Source organism: Chiloscyllium plagiosum, chromosome 6 (genome assembly GCF_004010195.1).
Source record: "Chiloscyllium plagiosum isolate BGI_BamShark_2017 chromosome 6, ASM401019v2, whole genome shotgun sequence".
NCBI classification, from domain to species: Eukaryota; Metazoa; Chordata; class Chondrichthyes; order Orectolobiformes; family Hemiscylliidae; genus Chiloscyllium; species Chiloscyllium plagiosum.
Genome location: NC_057715.1, coordinates 120,634,446 through 120,651,018, shown reverse-complemented (window position 1 = coordinate 120,651,018; position 16,573 = coordinate 120,634,446). Strand labels below are relative to the sequence as shown.

The window sequence follows — 16,573 nt, the reverse complement described above, 5'->3', positions numbered from 1 at the left end:
AACAGAATGTCCAAAAATGGGATATTTTTCTCTCGAGATGTGAATGCCAGCCTCAGGACAGAGTAAGCATGGGAAGTGAGAAGCCATTCTCATGCTAACCCAGGGGAATGAATCAGAGAGAATAGTGCAAACACTGGACAGTGTAGCTAAAACAGCTACAGAACCATCATTGTGTGGAGTGACACATATCCAAGTCACTAAGGACAAGAAAGTCAAAAAAGCAGATTTTTCTTAGAGAACCAAGAAAATGTTATTTTCTCAAATGTAAAACTATTAAATGTTCTTGCATACTGCTGTCAATTAGCTCAATTGGTTGGTTGGCTGTTTGTGTGGCAAAGAAATATCAACAGCATGGCTTCAATCCCTATACTGGCTGAGGTTGCCATGAAGGATTGTCCCTCTCAATCTCACCCCTCACCTGAGGTATGGTGACCCTCAGATTAAACCACCACTAGTCATGTCTCTCTCTCATTTGTGAGAGAGCAGAACTATGGTCATGTGTTACTATGGCAACTTTACCTTTACTTTCACTTATGTGGCTTCAGTGCTATTAACGTCAGACCAACAGACAATTCAGCAAAGTTCAGGATTGAACCTTGCACTCTCAAATATCAAATGGTACATTTACACTTGATGGTCATATCTGTTCACTGATTTGCTAACATGAGCTGTGGTGGTAAAGCCCATTTCCCCGTTCAACTGGATTGTAATGCAAAATCAGGAAAAATCCAGTAGAGTCTTGATCCCAAGTATGCCAGTCTTTGGACATCAGATCAGTCTAAACAGAAAGCTGTCTGTTTCTGCTATTCTGAAACAAGCTCTGGGGAGATGTGTGAAATTGCCCAAGGATTAGACATTAAATTTATCATAAAATAGGAAAGTTTCAATAAACTAGAAAGAGTAACTCTTCAGAAAATGATTTGTAGCCCAGGTGCTGAAATTATAATGCATTGTTGGAACAAAATAAGAGTTTCACCCTACCTCTTTCCTGTGGTCTGCCTAATCTGCAAGTTCTTGACCATTAAAGAGTTGCCAAAATTATTGTGTTTCCCAGGAAGGATTGACAGTTCTATTATGGAATTCCCTGTAAAAAAACACATTCAAGAAAAGTATCACAGTAATGAGCTCTAAAATGTTTATTAGCTTATAGATGAAAAATGCTCACTGCTGTAAATTATTACATAATACAGAGCTATTACATATTCAAAGTAATTTGAAATCTATGAAATAATCTCCATTTCCCAAATCTAAATTAAAGTAGACCTTGTTGAAATTTGATATCAAGGGCATTTTAAGCAAATTTTGATTGAAGGGATTTAATTTTCAACATACTTGAAACTCACCTGAAAAGAGGCCAGTCATTTCAATATCAACCCCAAACAACCAGCTATCGTCTGAATAGAAAAGGTTCCAAAATTGGAAGATACAAGTTAACCCACATTAACCTAATTTCATCCCAAATGGCACCATCCCATGATTATGAACAAATTAATAAATTGTAACTTCTGAGACTTGACAAGACTGTAAGTATGAACATAGTACATTGGAGATCAACTTCTCTGATACTTGTGGGAGAAATGACCCAATGCAAAGAAAATTTGATATATTTCTGTTGCCCAGTGCTTAACAATAATGTGGTGAATATTGAGAATTGCTCCTGTTTCCAGGACACCAGAGTTTTCATTTGTTCTCAATACCTAGTAAAGCACAGAGAATTTCTCTTAACCCCCTCCCACCACCACATTATAAATATCTGTGTTAGCGGTGTGTTTTCCATCCCAGACATGAAGACAGAGGCAACCTAAATTTAAACAACATCCTTTTGGCACGTCAGGAACCCCACAGTGTGCTGTTTAGCCAGTGAAGTACTTTACTCTGCTTTTCTCTGAATAGAGCCATGGAATCTTTTATGTTCACCTGAGACAGCAGGTGGGGCCTCAGTTTAAGTGCACCTTCAGCAATGCAGCCCTCTCTTAGCACTGTCCATGGGACATGCAGGATTCCCTCAGTCCAAATCCTCTACAGTTGCATATTTTCTGTAGGACTGACCCTCTGACATTGTAGATCTCCCACAGTTCTGCCCCTCCACAGTGCCGTGTTCCCTCAGTACATGCTCAGTGCTGTTCCTTCATATAGTGTAGCATTCATTCTGGACTGAATTTGGGTGTGTTGGCTTGCATTATGTTCTCTAGTATCTGGAATGGAACTTGAACCCACAGCTGTCTGAGTCAGTGGAGCAAGTATTATTATTATTATGTCAAAGCTGATTCCTGTGTGAAATACTTCCACAGAAGCCGGTGTCCCATCACCAAGTCGTCCTTTCTTTACACACATACATAGTCCTTGAAACTGATCTAGCTCCCTCAGAGCCAGCTCTCAGAGTGAATTGAACCTTTGACACTCCTGTTAATTTCTGACAGCCAGGGCTCTCTGACTGGACCAGATTAACAGCCCTAATCATGGAACTCCTATTATCAGGTCCACCTGGCTGGCCTCATGACAGTCACTGCATCCCTCTCCCTTTCTGTCCAGGGACATAGACCTGTTCTTTTTCTTGTAGCCTCTCGTAGGGCATTTTTACATTAAGTCTGGTTCCTCTAAATCAGCCTAGGATACTAGTGGCATGTACTGGACTATAGCCTGTTTCTTGCACCCAGAGCATCTCACAAGATGTCCATCTTCTTCAGGTGGTAAACGGGCCACAGTGTCCATCTCAGACTCAGAGGTTTCTTTGACATTCAACGGAAAAGGACAGTCCACCAGGTTCTAGCTGTTCGCAGAGACCCCGTGTGTTTTGCTCCTTCTCTGCTTGCAGGTTTATAGCTTTCATGTGGTCCACATGTTCAAGACCGCATCACCTACCCGGACTTTGTACATCATAGGACCTGACCTTATGTTGACCGTGGCTTTACCCATGCAGGGCTATTTCCATGGTTTTGGCACCAAACTTCATCCCCTGCAGTAAACTATCTCTCCTGGTTGTATCCAGCATCGGCATTCCTGATGCCATTTCTTGCTCTTAACCCCCCACCTCTAGGGTCTGGGAAGATCAGATTTAATCTGGTGTGGAAACTTCTCCCCATTGGCGATTCAGCTGGAGCTATTCCTTTGGTTGCATGAGGGGTGGTCCAATAATCAAATAGGAACTGGGACAGTTTGGTATCGAGTGAAGCTGGAGGCCATATCTTTTAGTCTGCCTTAAAAGTTTGGGCTGCTCTTTCCGCTAGACCATTGGACGATGGATGGAGCTATCCTTACATGCTGAATGCCTTTTGATTTTAGAAAGTATTTGAATTCTCTGCTAATAAATGATGGTCTGTTGTCTATGACCAACACTCTAACAATGTTGAGGTCCATGAAATGGCCATCATAGTCAATGTGTAACTGAGTCCAGGGTTTACCCAGCCATTCCTATGAATGTGGGAGAGTTGCTGGTGGTAATTTTTGTGCTTTTTGGCACACTGGGCACTGCCCATCAACATGGGTATGTCTGCATCCAATTCTGGCCACCAGACATAACTTCTCATCAATGTCTTCATTTTGGACACCGTGGATGATCCTGGTGGAATTCAGCCAGTATTGGGTGGCAGCTTTTGTTCAGTACAATCATTTCTTGTTTCCTTTAATAAAGTATGCCCTGTACAATGATCTGATCTCCCAGAGTCCAGAAAGGTTTCAATCCTGGTTTTGATAGCACTTTTGTTTCCCCAGTCATCACCACTAGCTGTTTTAGTTTTGCCAGGACCAAATCCTTTTGCGTCCACGATCTGATATTGTCAGCAGTGACCGGAAGGGTGTCCAGAAATTTTAAAACCAGAATGGACACTTTCATTGCTGGCACCCGTGGCATATCTGCCAGCAGGACGCAGCTCAAGGCATCTACATTTGCTACTTGGCCTTCCTGACAGTGTTCTAATTTATAATTGTATGCGCTTGGAATGAGAGCCCACTGCTGAATTTGACATGAAGCTATGGGCTGCACTTACTTGCCCTTGTTAAGTAGCCCAACAGGGTTTTGTGGTCCATTATTATTGGCAGATTTATGTCCATAAAGGTATTGGCGGAATTTCCTCTCGCCAAGGATGACCACCAAACCTTCCTCCTCTACCTGGGTGTATTTGCCCTCTGCAACAGCCAAACTCCTGGGTGCATTGTTATCAGGGTCCCCTTCATTGGGCCATCTGTGAGCCAATACTACCCGAAACCCTATGGGGAAGCATCACACGTCAGCACCAAATCTCACTTGGGATGATAGTGTGCCAATACCTTAGATGCTGATAGATGCATTTAGCCTTTAGGAAGAAGAGGCTAAAGTGTGCCAATACCTTAGATGTGTACTGGCACATCTAAGGTATTGGCACACTTTAGCCTCTTCTGTCTAAAGGCTATATCTTGGCTAGGAGACCATTTCCAAGGCTACACCTTTTTTCGAAAGCTGGTCCAAGGGTGCCGGGATGGAGGCCAGTTACGTTTGAACTTTCTGTAATAATTCACCAATCCAAGGAAAGATCTAAGTTCTGGTAGAGGCATGGGAGCTGGGGCACCTTTGATCACCCACACTTTATCTCCCAGCAGGTGAAATCCATTTTTGTCGACTCTTGTCGCCCAAGTAGGTCAATTGGGGTGCCTGGAACACATTTTTCCTTCCTATGTGTATGCCCACCTGAGAAAAACATCTAAGCACTATGTTCAAGTTCTCTAAGTGCTCTTTATTTATCTTCCCTGTTATGAACACATCATCACATAAATGGTGACCTGGAATAGACATTGTAAAATGTTCTCCTTTGTCTGCTGGATAATGACCCAGGCTGATACCCAGATGGCAGCCTTGTACTAATTGTAGAGTACTTCTGTCAATCCTCATCTAACTACAGTTCCAGGTACTCATGACTCATGTCCAGCTGCGAGAAGAGGTTTACTGTTTGTTTAAAATCTGCACAAAGGTGAACTGACCCATCAGGCTTCACATTTGGCATGACAGGTGTACTGGTTTGATGATTCTTTCACTTTCCAGCCTCCTTTACTCTGCCTCTACTTTTACACATAAATGACACAGGCTGGGCCTTGCAGAATGGTGGAATTGCTTCCTGGTCAACATGCAAGGTGGCCTTAGCTCCTTTGATTGTTCCTATGCATATCTGAAAAAAGATCCAGGTATTTAATTAGGACTTCACTCAGGCAACCATTTTCTAAACAAAAAATATTGAGCCAATCAAGGTGAACTTGTCTCAAAACATTTTGCTCAGTCCACTTGGGCCCAAGCCTTTTACTACAATCAATGATAACTGAAGTTGTACTCTTTGTCTGTAAAGGTTCCCCAATATAGGTTCTCAGCCTAGCCGAGGTCTTGTGCAAACTTAAGGGTTGGAGTCTAGCATGAATTTTGTTAAAAGACTGGTTCTGCAATCTCTGATACAGCTGCACCAGTATTGACCTCCACTGGATGACCATTTAACATAGAACATTACAGCGCAGTACAGGCGCTTTGGCCCTCGATGTTGCGCCGCCCTGTCATATAATCTGAAGCCCATCCCACCTACACTATTCCATATACGTCCATTTGCCTGTCCAATGACGACTTAAATGCACTTAAACTTGGCGAATCTACTACTGATGCAGGCAAAGCATTCCATACCCTTACTACTCTCTGAGTAAAGAAACTACCTCTGACATCTGTCTTATACCTATCCCCCCCTCACTTTAAAGTTGTGTCCCCTCGTGTTTGCCGTTAACCAGGCATTTGCTCTGATTTGGATGTTGCTAAGCAATTTAACTGTTCCAAGCCAGAGTGTGCACTTGCCTGGATACCAGCCTAGGAGTTCTCTTACTCAATTTAGCCTAGTGGGACTCCTTTGCAGTCTAGAGTGTGCATCCTGGCAGCAACTACACTGGTTTGCCAGCCAGGATCCTGAGGAAAATGTGAACTATTTGTCTGAGGCTTGGCTTTGTTTTGGGTTTTGCTGTGGGCTGACCTAGAGTCTCTCTGTCCAGGATATGCCCAAGTGTGGCGATGCAATTGCTTTCACTCAAGTAGTGTTCCCCAAGCTCAGTTGGACTGGGAGGATGTCCACTTCCATCAGCGTACCCTGGAACTCATTTGCTCCAAATGTCACATTTCTAATGACAAAGCCAGTTGTAGTACCTGTTTGAAATCCAATTGGGCTTCAACTAGTAGGCACTTTTGCATGGTGACATCATTAATCCCACATACCAAACAGTGTGTCAGCAACTCATTAAGGGTTAAACCAAAGTTACACGCCTCTGCCAGGCGGCTTGACCTCGTCAAAAATCCTGACATGGATTTCGCTGGTTCTCGAACTGCTGTGTAAAACGGATCGCATCTCAGAGAGTTAGAGGAGGCTTGGGGTTATTATAATCCTTAACTAAATCCATCAACTCTTGAAACGTTTTAATATTAGGTTCCTAATAAGTGAAAAAGGTGCGTGTCCACAAGCTGTCAGGAAAATTATTCATTGCTTTTCATCTGCTCCAATGTCATTTGCCAAGGAAAAATAATGCATTCTTTCCACGTACTGAACCTCGTCTTTGACGGCAGGATTGAATGAGTCAAGTTTCCCAAATAATGACGTGATGCCAGAAAGGCTTATTCCAACTCAAAGACGACTGTTGCAGGCGAATTTCTTCAGGAGCACATTTTTGTTCTCTCATTGCCACTGAAATAACTCCACAGAGGCTGGTTTCCTGTCACCAAGTCACCCTTTATTTACGCACGGACAGTCCTTGATGCAAAGTCAACTCTCAGAGTGAACAGAACACCTGACACTCCTGTTTTTGTCCCCCCCCCACACTACCACCTAACTGCGGTAGTGCTTACTTTTTTCCCAGCACCATGTGTGTGTGCAGGTGTGAGACACAGTGAGAGACACAAGGTGCACGAATCTTTATTCAATTTCCACCACCGGGAAGAAAGAAACACTCGAGTGGCCAGTGACAAGCAGTGCCCTTCACAAAGGGCAGTGCTGTGTGATCAAACAGTGAAGGGAAGGGCAGGGATTAAATCAAAATAGAGTTGGAGGGGGAAATAATGCACTCCACTCCCTGCGGCACCCACCTCTCCCTGAACAACTCCAGGGTGTTGGTGGAGACCACGTGCTCCTTCTCCAGAGACACCCGGGCAATCCCCTGTTTTTTTTTCTCACTCACTCACACTGATCCAACTCTCAAAAGGGAAAACACCTGAGTGGCCAGTGACAAGCAGTGCCCATCACATCAAAGGGCAATGCTCTGTAGCTCTGGTTTATTATTTTTTTAAACCCCCACACTACCATCTCAGTGCGGTAGTGCTTATTTTTTCCCCAGCACCCATGGTGTGTGTGTGCAAGTGTGAGACACAAAGTGCACGAATCTTTATTCAATTTCCACCACCAGGAAGATAGGAAAACACCCGAGTGGCCAGTGACAAGCAGTGCCCTTCACATCAAAGGGCGTTGCTGTGTGATCAAAACAGTGAAGGGGAGGGTAGGGACTAAATCAAAATAGAGTTGGAGGGGGAAATAATGCACTCCACTCCCCGCGGCGCCCACCTCACCCTGAACAACTCCAGGGTGTTGGTGGACACTGCGTGCTCCTCCTCCAAGGACACCCGGGCCCTAACGTAACCGCGGAAGAGGGGCAGGCAGTCGGCCCTAACGAGCCCCTCCACAGCCCGCTGCCTGGACCTGTTGATGGCCAGTTTGGCCAGGCCCAGGAGCAGACCCACGAGGAGGTCTACAGACCTGCCCTCCCTCCTCCGTACCAGGTGCCCAAAGATCAGGAGCGTGGGACTGAAGTGCAACCAAAAGCAGAGGAGGAGGTTTTTCAGAAAATCAAAAAGGGAGTGCAAATGCCCACACCCAATATACACGTGGCCCACGGACTCCACAGCGCCACAGAACAAGCAGTTGGACTGGGAGTCCGTGAACCACCGCAATCTGTGGTTGCAGGGGACTGCTGCGTGCAACACCCTCCACCCCAGATCCCCGAGAGAAAGGGGGAGGACTCCCGCGTAGAGAGCCCTCCACTGGGGATCCCCACCGCCCGGTGGCAAATGGGCACGCCAGGGCATGTCCGGACGGTGGATGAGGGAGAAGAGGTGGACGGTGTGCAGCAGCAGTCGATACAGGGCCCTTTTTACGTCCTTAAAAGGGACAAAATTAAAATTCCGGAGGTGGCTCAGGTTGTGGGGCACAGGCTCCCGTGGGAAGTACGGGACCTTGGGGCCAATGTGAAATTCTGTCCGGGCTGGGGTGAGCGCGGGCGGGATCCCATCACACACCTGAGCATCCTCCAATCATTAGAGATGGAATGTTAAAGTGGAAAGGATTATCCAATTACAAACGTAAACACATTGTATTAAAATTAACTTTATGACAATGTCATATTTTGTAACTTGCTTCACTTTGAAACAAATTTCAAAATTCCAGTATAGCTGTGGTTATGATTTCTTGATAAAGCAAACAAGCCAGGAGTATACCACCTTCTCCAACTTTGGATGTCTAGTTATAAGCTAAACAGGGGCCCTTTGGCCTTGCAGGTGGAACACTAAGATATTAGAGTATTGTCTTCATGCTGTTCGCAATTCCATGATGCATTTCTTTGTAAAGTGAAGCTCAGCAGAGTCAGATGATGTTGAAGTACCACGATCTGTATTGCTACAGTTTAGCCGAATAATATAATATTAATCAATGAATATATTTTGATTGTGCGATTATAACTAAACTAACTCAATCATAAAATATTAGTTTCCCTACTAATCCGACACTCTGTACAAACCAAGGTATTTCACTCGATCATGCGAATACATGCACTATTTTGAAATGATATTGCTATTTCATTCCTTGTATGCTGTGAAGGGTGTTAAATCCATTGTCCACATGGCTGTCAGTTTACGTGTGAAGATTTAAATTATGAAAAATAGCACATTGTTTTAGAGTCATAGAGATGTACAGCACAGAAACAGACCCTTTGGTCTAACTTGCCCAACCCAATTTAGTCTCTCCTGCTAACATCTCGGCCTATATCTCTCCAAATCCTTCCTATTCAATACCCGTCCAGATGCATTTTAAATGTTGCAATTGTACCAGCCTCCACCACTTCCTCTGGCAACCCATTCCATACACGTATCACCCTCTGCATGAAAAGGTTACCCCTTTGGTCTCCTTTTTATCATTCCCTTCTCACCCTAAACCTATGCCCTGTAGTTCTGGACTCCCCACCCCAGGGAAAAGACCTTGTCTGTTTACCCTATCCATGCCCCTCATGTTTTTAAAAAAACTCTATAAGGTCACCCCTTCCGACACTCCAGGGAAAACAGCCCTAGCCTCTTCAACCTCTCCCTATAGCTCAAATCCTACAACTCTGGCAACATCCTTGTAAATTTTTTCTGAACTCTTTCAAGTTTCACAACATCCTTTTTATAGAAAGGAGACCAGAATTGCATGGAATATTCCAATAGTGGCCTAACCAATGTCCTGTACAGCCGCAACATGACCTCCCAACTCCTGTACTCAATACTCTGACCAATAAAACAAAGCATACCAAACACTTACTTCACTATCCTATCTACCTGCGACTCCATTTTCAAGAAGTTATGAACCTGCACTCCAAGGTGTCTTTGTTCAGCAATACTCCCTTGGACCTTACCACTAAATGTATAAGTCCTGCTAAGATTTGCTTTCCCAAAATGCAGCACCTCGCATTTATCTAAATTAAACTCCTCAATCCGTTGGCCCTTCTGATGAAGATCCCATTGTAATCTAAGGTAGCCTTCTTCACTGTCCACTGCACCTCTAATTTTGGTGTCATCTGCAAACTTATTAACTAGACCTCTTATGCTCACATCCAATTTTATATGAATGATGAAAAATATTGGACCCAGCACTGATCCTTGTGGCACTCCACTGGTCACAGGCCTCTAGTCTGAAAAACAATCCTCCACCACCACCACCCTCTGTCTTCTACCTTTGAGCCAGTTGTGTATCCAAATGGCTAGTTCTCCTTGTATTCCATGGGATCTAATCTTGCTAACCAGTCTCCCTTGTCGAACGCCTTACTGAAGTTCATATAGATCACGTCTATCGCTCTGCCCTCATCAGTCCTCTTTGTTACTTCATCAAAAAAACTCAGTCAAATTTGAGACATGATTTCCCATGAACAAAGCCATGTTGACTGTCCCTAATCAGTCTTTGTCTTTCCATATAAATGTACATCCTGTCCCTCAGGATTCCCTCCAACAACTTGCCCACCACTGACATCAGGCTCACCAGTCTATAGTTCCCTGACTTTCTTAAATAGTGGCACCATGTTAGCCAACCTCCAGTCTTCCGGCACCTCATCTGTGACTATCGATGATACAAATATCTCCGCAAGAGGCCCAGCAATCGCTTCCCTAGTTTCCCACAGAGTTCTAGGGTACACCTGATCATATCCTGGGGATTTATCCACTTTTATGCATTTCAAGATATCCAGCACTTCCTCCTCTGAAATATGTGCATTTTTCAAGATGTCACCATCTATTTCCCTACATTCTTTATCTTCCATATCCTTTTCCACAGTAAACATTGATGCAAAATACTTCTTTAGTATCTCCCCCAACTCCTGCAGCTCCACACAAAGGCCACCTTGCTGATCTTTGAGGGGCCCTATAGCAACATGACGGCTGGAGGAAGAGCGCCTCATCTTCCGTCTAGGAACCCTCCAACCACAAGGGATGAACTCAGATTCTCCTGCTCCTTGGATGCTGCCTGACCTGCTGCGCTTTTCCAGCAACACATTTCCGGGCCCTATTCTCTCCCTAGTTACCCTTTTACCCTTAATGTATTTGTAAAAACCCTTTGGATTCTCCTTAATTCTATTTGCCAAAGCTATCTCATGTCCCCTTTTTGCTCTCCTGATTTCCCTCTTAAGTATACTCCTACTGCCTTTATATTCTTCTAATGATTCACTCGATATATCCTGTCTATACCTTTCATATGCTTCCTTCTTTTTCTTAACCAAACCCTCAATTTCTTTAGTCATCCAGCATTCCCAATACCTACCAGCCTTTCCTTTCACCCTAACAGGAATATACTTCCTCTGGATTCTCGTTATCTCATTTCTGAAGGTTTCCCATTTTCCAGCCGTCCCTTTACCTGCCTCCAGTCAATTTTTGAAAGTTCTTGCCTAATACTGTCACAATTGGCCTTTCTCCAATTTCGAACTTCAACTTTTAGATCTGGTCTATCCTTTTCCATCACTATTTAAAAACCAATAGAATTATGGTCGCTGGCCCCAAAGTGCCCCCCCCCCCCAACTGACACCTCAGTCACCTGCCCTGCCTTATTTCCCAAGAATAGGTCAAGCTTTGCACCTTCTCTCGTAGGTACATCCACATACTGAATCAGAAAATTGTCTTGTACAAGTTTGAACAAGTTCCTCTCGATCTAAACCCTTAACACTGTGGCAGTCCCAGTCTATGTTTGGAAAGTTAAAATCCCCTACCATAACCACCCTATTATTCTTATAGATAACTGAGATCTCCTTACAAATCTGTTTCTCAATTTCCCGTTGGCTATTAGGGGGTCTGTAATACGGTCCCAATAAGGTGATCATCCCTTTTGTATTTCTCAATTCCACCAAATAAGGTCCCTGAATGTATTTCTGGGAATATCCTCCCTCAGTACAGCTGTAATGCTATCCCTTATCAAAAACCCTGCCCCCCGACTCCCTGTCTCCCTTTCTGTCCTTCCTGTAGCATTTATGTTCTGGAACATTAAGCTGCCATCACTGAGCCACGTTTCTGTAATTGCTATAATATCCCAATCCCATGTTCCTAACCATGCCCTGTTAGGCCTCTTGCATTGAAATAAATGCAGTTTAATTTATCAGTCCGACCTTGTTCTCTGCTTTGTCCCTGACTGCCCTGATTATTTGACTCGCTTGTTTTCTCAATTGTACCAGTCTCAGATCGATCTCTTTCCTCACTATCCCCCTGGGTCCCACCCCCCCACCTTACTAGTTTAAATCCTCCTGAGCAGCTCTAACAAATCTCCCTGCCAATCCACCAATTCAGGTGCAATCCGTCCTTCTTGTGCAGGTCACTTCTACCCCAGAAGAGATTCCAATGATCCAAAAATGTGAATCCTTCTCCCATACACCTGCTCCTCAGCCATGCATTCATCTGCTCTATCCTCCTATTCCTGCCCTCACTAGCTCGTAGCACCGGGGGTATTCCAGATATTACTACTCTCAAGAACTTCCTTTTTAAATTCCTGCCTAACTCTCTACATTCTCCCTTCAGAATATCTGATTCCCTACATGTTACCAAAAACAGAACCATGGCTTGTTCAGGACACAGTAACTTCATTCATCTACATTATTGTAAAGGAGACCTTTCAAATCTGCCATTTAATCAGCTGTATTAATGATAATGATTTTATCTGATGTAGAACAATTCAGAATGCTGCCACAGCATGTGTCATGCAAGTTTCTATCAATTTCATGGCCTATTATGTTACAGCTTGACAAATGGTCAGATATCGTTTTTGGCAACCTTTGTTGATATGATGTATTTTCTGCAAGAATACGAATCCTGTGGTTTTTTGCGGTCTCCTGACTGGCCTGTATTCTCATGCAGATACACAGTCCTGTTAAAAATAAGAGTGTCAGTACCAGTATTCCACAGATTACAGTTACAAGTGTTCCAACAGTAAGTAACATTAAAACTGTAGTTTTAGTGTCCTTACTACTTCCTAAGTGTATTGACTTGAGCAATATACTAACTAAGTAGCCATAAATTTCTGCTGTATGCAAGAGATAAACTTGTACTGTGGCACGTTTGCTTGCCAACAGAATTTAAACTGTTGGTTAATATTTGTGACTGGCTTAATCAACATTTATTTTTCATCCCTTCCTCTCCTGTCCTCAATACTATAATCCTTTCCCTAAAATATAATACCAGAGGCCATTGTTATCTTCCAATTTTACACAGATTTGAGCTAGTAAGTATTGGCTAGCTGTATATCTGGAGCAGCACCAGGGTGAGCTCAGCCTCGCACCATTCACTCAGGGATTATTGGATAGGAGCAGGAATCCTGATCTCCTTTTTTTCCATAACCTGTATGTGGCAACCATTTATCACCCTCCTCTGTTGCCTTTACTGACACCAACTCACTTTACAGATTAACCAGGACTTTCCTGATGTGTTTGGCTCCAAGAAGTTTATATTTCCTGGATTACTTCAAGTTGCTGTTATTTGGCTTAATGGGTGCTTGGAAGTAATAATAGAGAAAGTTCAGTGTGTTTTGAGTAGATGCTGTAAAAAAGCTGGTGCAAGTGGTCTAAACTATACAGGGGTAGGAGGTGCTGAAATCTTAATTTGTTTCTTCACCATCCTATCACTGTTGTCATCTGTGGATTTGCCTTAAAAAGCTAGCAAGTATGTTGTTGCAGTAACATCAGAAAGTCATTAAAAATGCATTCTGTGCTTCTGTATGCATTAAATACACCCTCTAATGTTGCGATTAATTTTATTAGTAAGAGTGAAAGTATAATAATATTCCAATATTGGTGATGTGATTTAGTGAAAATAATCTACATCTTCAAATAATTTAGGTTACTTTCATAGCATCTCAATAAACCTAATTCATTTGTCTTTGCTTATAAACTTTTCATATTGTCAATATGATAGTTTAGGATAAAGGTTTTATTTTGTTTCTATGTGGTTTGTAAGGTTTCGATCTACAGTTTGTAATTTGGCATTGGAAGGAATGATAGGCTAAATGATAGCATTGTGCTTGGATTTTGTATTTATCTGGTGTGGTGCACAATATCCTATTAAATTATTTCCTTTAAGATGAGGCACAGAATTGCAAGGCAGTGAACAACTTCACACTGTGCACTTTTGCTCCACCATCAATAGTCAGGGAAATACTTCTCCCTCCTCCAGATTATTTTGATTTCTCTCTCCTCACAACCCATCAATAGCTGACTAATTTTTTTTTAAGCTGGTGATTGCTTGTGTGTGTGGAGCAACCTGCTTACGATTATTTAACCTTTTGCCTCTCCTACCTTAATAGTTCATTAAAAAGAAGACCTTATTTATCATAAGTTTTATCTTATTGTTTTATCTTATTTTACAGTTTTAACAGCAGTTGAGTTTTATTTACAATTCAAAGTAATAATGTGCCATGCTGACAGAATTCTTGTCCTTAGTAAATGTAACCGCTTAATCTGTTTAAGATCGTTTGATTTAATAACTTACAGAATTCTTCTGCATAAGTATCCTTTAGTATTTGAGAAAAAAATTACATGTAGCAATTTTACTTACAGCTAGATTTCAAAATATGACAGAATCCAATCAAAAATCATTAGAATGTCTCTAATGATGTTAAGTTGGAACTCGCAGCCTGAAAGAAATGTTTATTCAGTGTGGAGTATATAACTGTGTCGGCTTTAGTTGATGTGTTTAGCTTGGTTTCTTGCGCAATCTTGTTTGTGATGTATTTCTGAAGAGAGGTTGTGAAGTTGTATGCCTAAGTACATCACTTGAACCATCATAATTATGTAAACTATAGTGTAGCATTCAAAAGGACATTTGTTCTTGGTCTTCATGTGTGAGTCATTACATGTGATATTAAACCCGAGTTTAAATTTGGAAATGGCAGTTTTAAACTGTTTTGGAATTATATGGTGTAGCCTGAAGTTTTGGCAAGTCTGGGTTTGTTTGACAATTGTCAGAAAATCATGTTATCGCTCCAACATAATGGATGGCTTAGAAAGGGTGGACTGGGAATTTGTTTCCATTAGTTGGGGAGTCTAGGCACAGGCTTAGAATTAGAGGGGTCAGTTTAGAAAGGAAATGAGGATACATTTCTTCAGCCAGAGAGTGGTGGGCCTGTGGAATTCATTGCCATGGAGTGCAGTGGAGGCCAGGATGTTAAATGTCCTCAAGGCAGAGATTGATAGTTCCTTGCGAGATCAAGAATTTAAGGGCTACGGGGAGAGAGCGGGTTAATAGAGTTGAAATGCCCATCAACGATGATTGAATGGCAGACTGGACTAAATGGGCAGAATGGCCTTACTTCCACTCCTATGTGTTATAGTCTTATTTATTCAGGTTTGTTTCAACACAGTCCTTGTTAGCTCACCTAAAAGGTAATAAACAATTTAAATTTACAGGCACCAGATGAGTTGTTGATATGTGTTCAGACTGCAGTCCCTTTCAACTAATTTATGTCATTCATTATCTTGATCATAATTTTTCAGTGTTGTTTAAACAGATTTAAATCGTTGGTATAAACACATTAATTCTATTAAGACTGCAGATTAAAATAATCTTTTTGAGGCTTATCAGATTTTTCTGGTGTGATAAAAATCAATCAAAATAATATTGCCCCTCTCACACTGTTAATCACTCGATCACACTATGTTAGTGGTGAGTTTCTGAACCAAAGTGTTTTTTTAAATCCATAATAGCAATTTAGAATGGACATCAGCAAAACAACTTCTATTATGTCTTGTATTTTTTTTCTCAGGAGGGAGGATCACAGCAGCCTTTGCAGTCCTGCAAGATTCATGTCCTTGTCCTCATTCTGCATGGTGGCAATATTCTGGACTCTGGCAGTGGAGATCAAACCTCCAAACAGGCTGATGTCAACACCATCACTTCTGTCTTTGACACGGTGATGAGAGTGCACTTCCCTGCAGGCCTAGGCCACATTGCAGTCAAGCTGGTTCCATGCCCAGCCATCTGCTCAGAAGCCTTTTCACTCGTATCAAAGTGAGTTTCCCAACTCATGTGGTTCAAAGGATATCGTTAGTGGCTGGGAGAAGTACAAAGTTTACATCATTCTCTGGCAGCTGTCAAATATTTGCTCATACTGTGTGCATAATCTACTTCCTAAGTGCTATAAAATATTATGTATGTATTTATATTGAAAAGATGGGGCTATTCAAATCTCTTCTTGCTTCATGTTAAGTCTGTCATTGTGCCAGACACCTTTCTGCTGTTTCATTCATATTGCTGACAAAATTATTGATAGTGTTAAATTATGCAAAACAGAACAAAACACCTTCCAGACATTGTGAAATACCATTTACTGTTGATCAAGATATCAACATGACATTTGTCATAGGGAAAACATTAGAATTGATTGTTAAAGACATTATAATAGGGCACTTGGATGGGTTAAAGATAATCAGATAGAGCTAACATGCTTTTGTAAAGGAAAGTCATAGAGTCATAGAGATGTACAGCATGGAAACATCCATGCTAACCAGATATCCCAACCCAATCTAGTCCCACCTGCCAGCACCTGGCCCATATCCCTCCAAACCCTTCCTATTCATATACCCATCCAAATGCCTCTTAAATGTTGCAATTGTACCAGCCTCCACCACATCATCTGGTAGCTCATTCCATACACGCACCACCATCTGCGTGAAAAAGTGCCCCTTAGGTCTCTTTTACATCTTTCCCCTCTCACCCTAAACCTATGCCCTCTAGTTCTGGACTCCCCGATCCCAGGGAAAAGACTTTGTCTATTTATCCTATCCATGCCCCTCATAATTTTGTAAACCTCTATAAGGTCACCCC

At 42.4% G+C, this 16,573-nt stretch overlaps 1 protein-coding gene across 11 annotated transcripts in view; it reads left to right on the top strand.

The window, feature by feature from the left end:
- Positions 1–16,573, top strand: part of LOC122551006 (membrane-associated phosphatidylinositol transfer protein 2) — a 475,269-nt gene that overhangs the window by 380,200 nt on the left and 78,496 nt on the right. For 10 of the 11 annotated variants that reach the window (XM_043692613.1, XM_043692617.1, XM_043692618.1 and 7 more), the window contains 2 exons: positions 12,614–12,685; positions 15,513–15,757. In XM_043692613.1, the coding sequence (XP_043548548.1) occupies positions 12,614–12,685; positions 15,513–15,757 (317 nt within the window). The remainder of the gene's footprint in view (positions 1–12,613; positions 12,686–15,512; positions 15,758–16,573) is intronic. The other variant, XM_043692620.1, reaches the window with a different exon arrangement.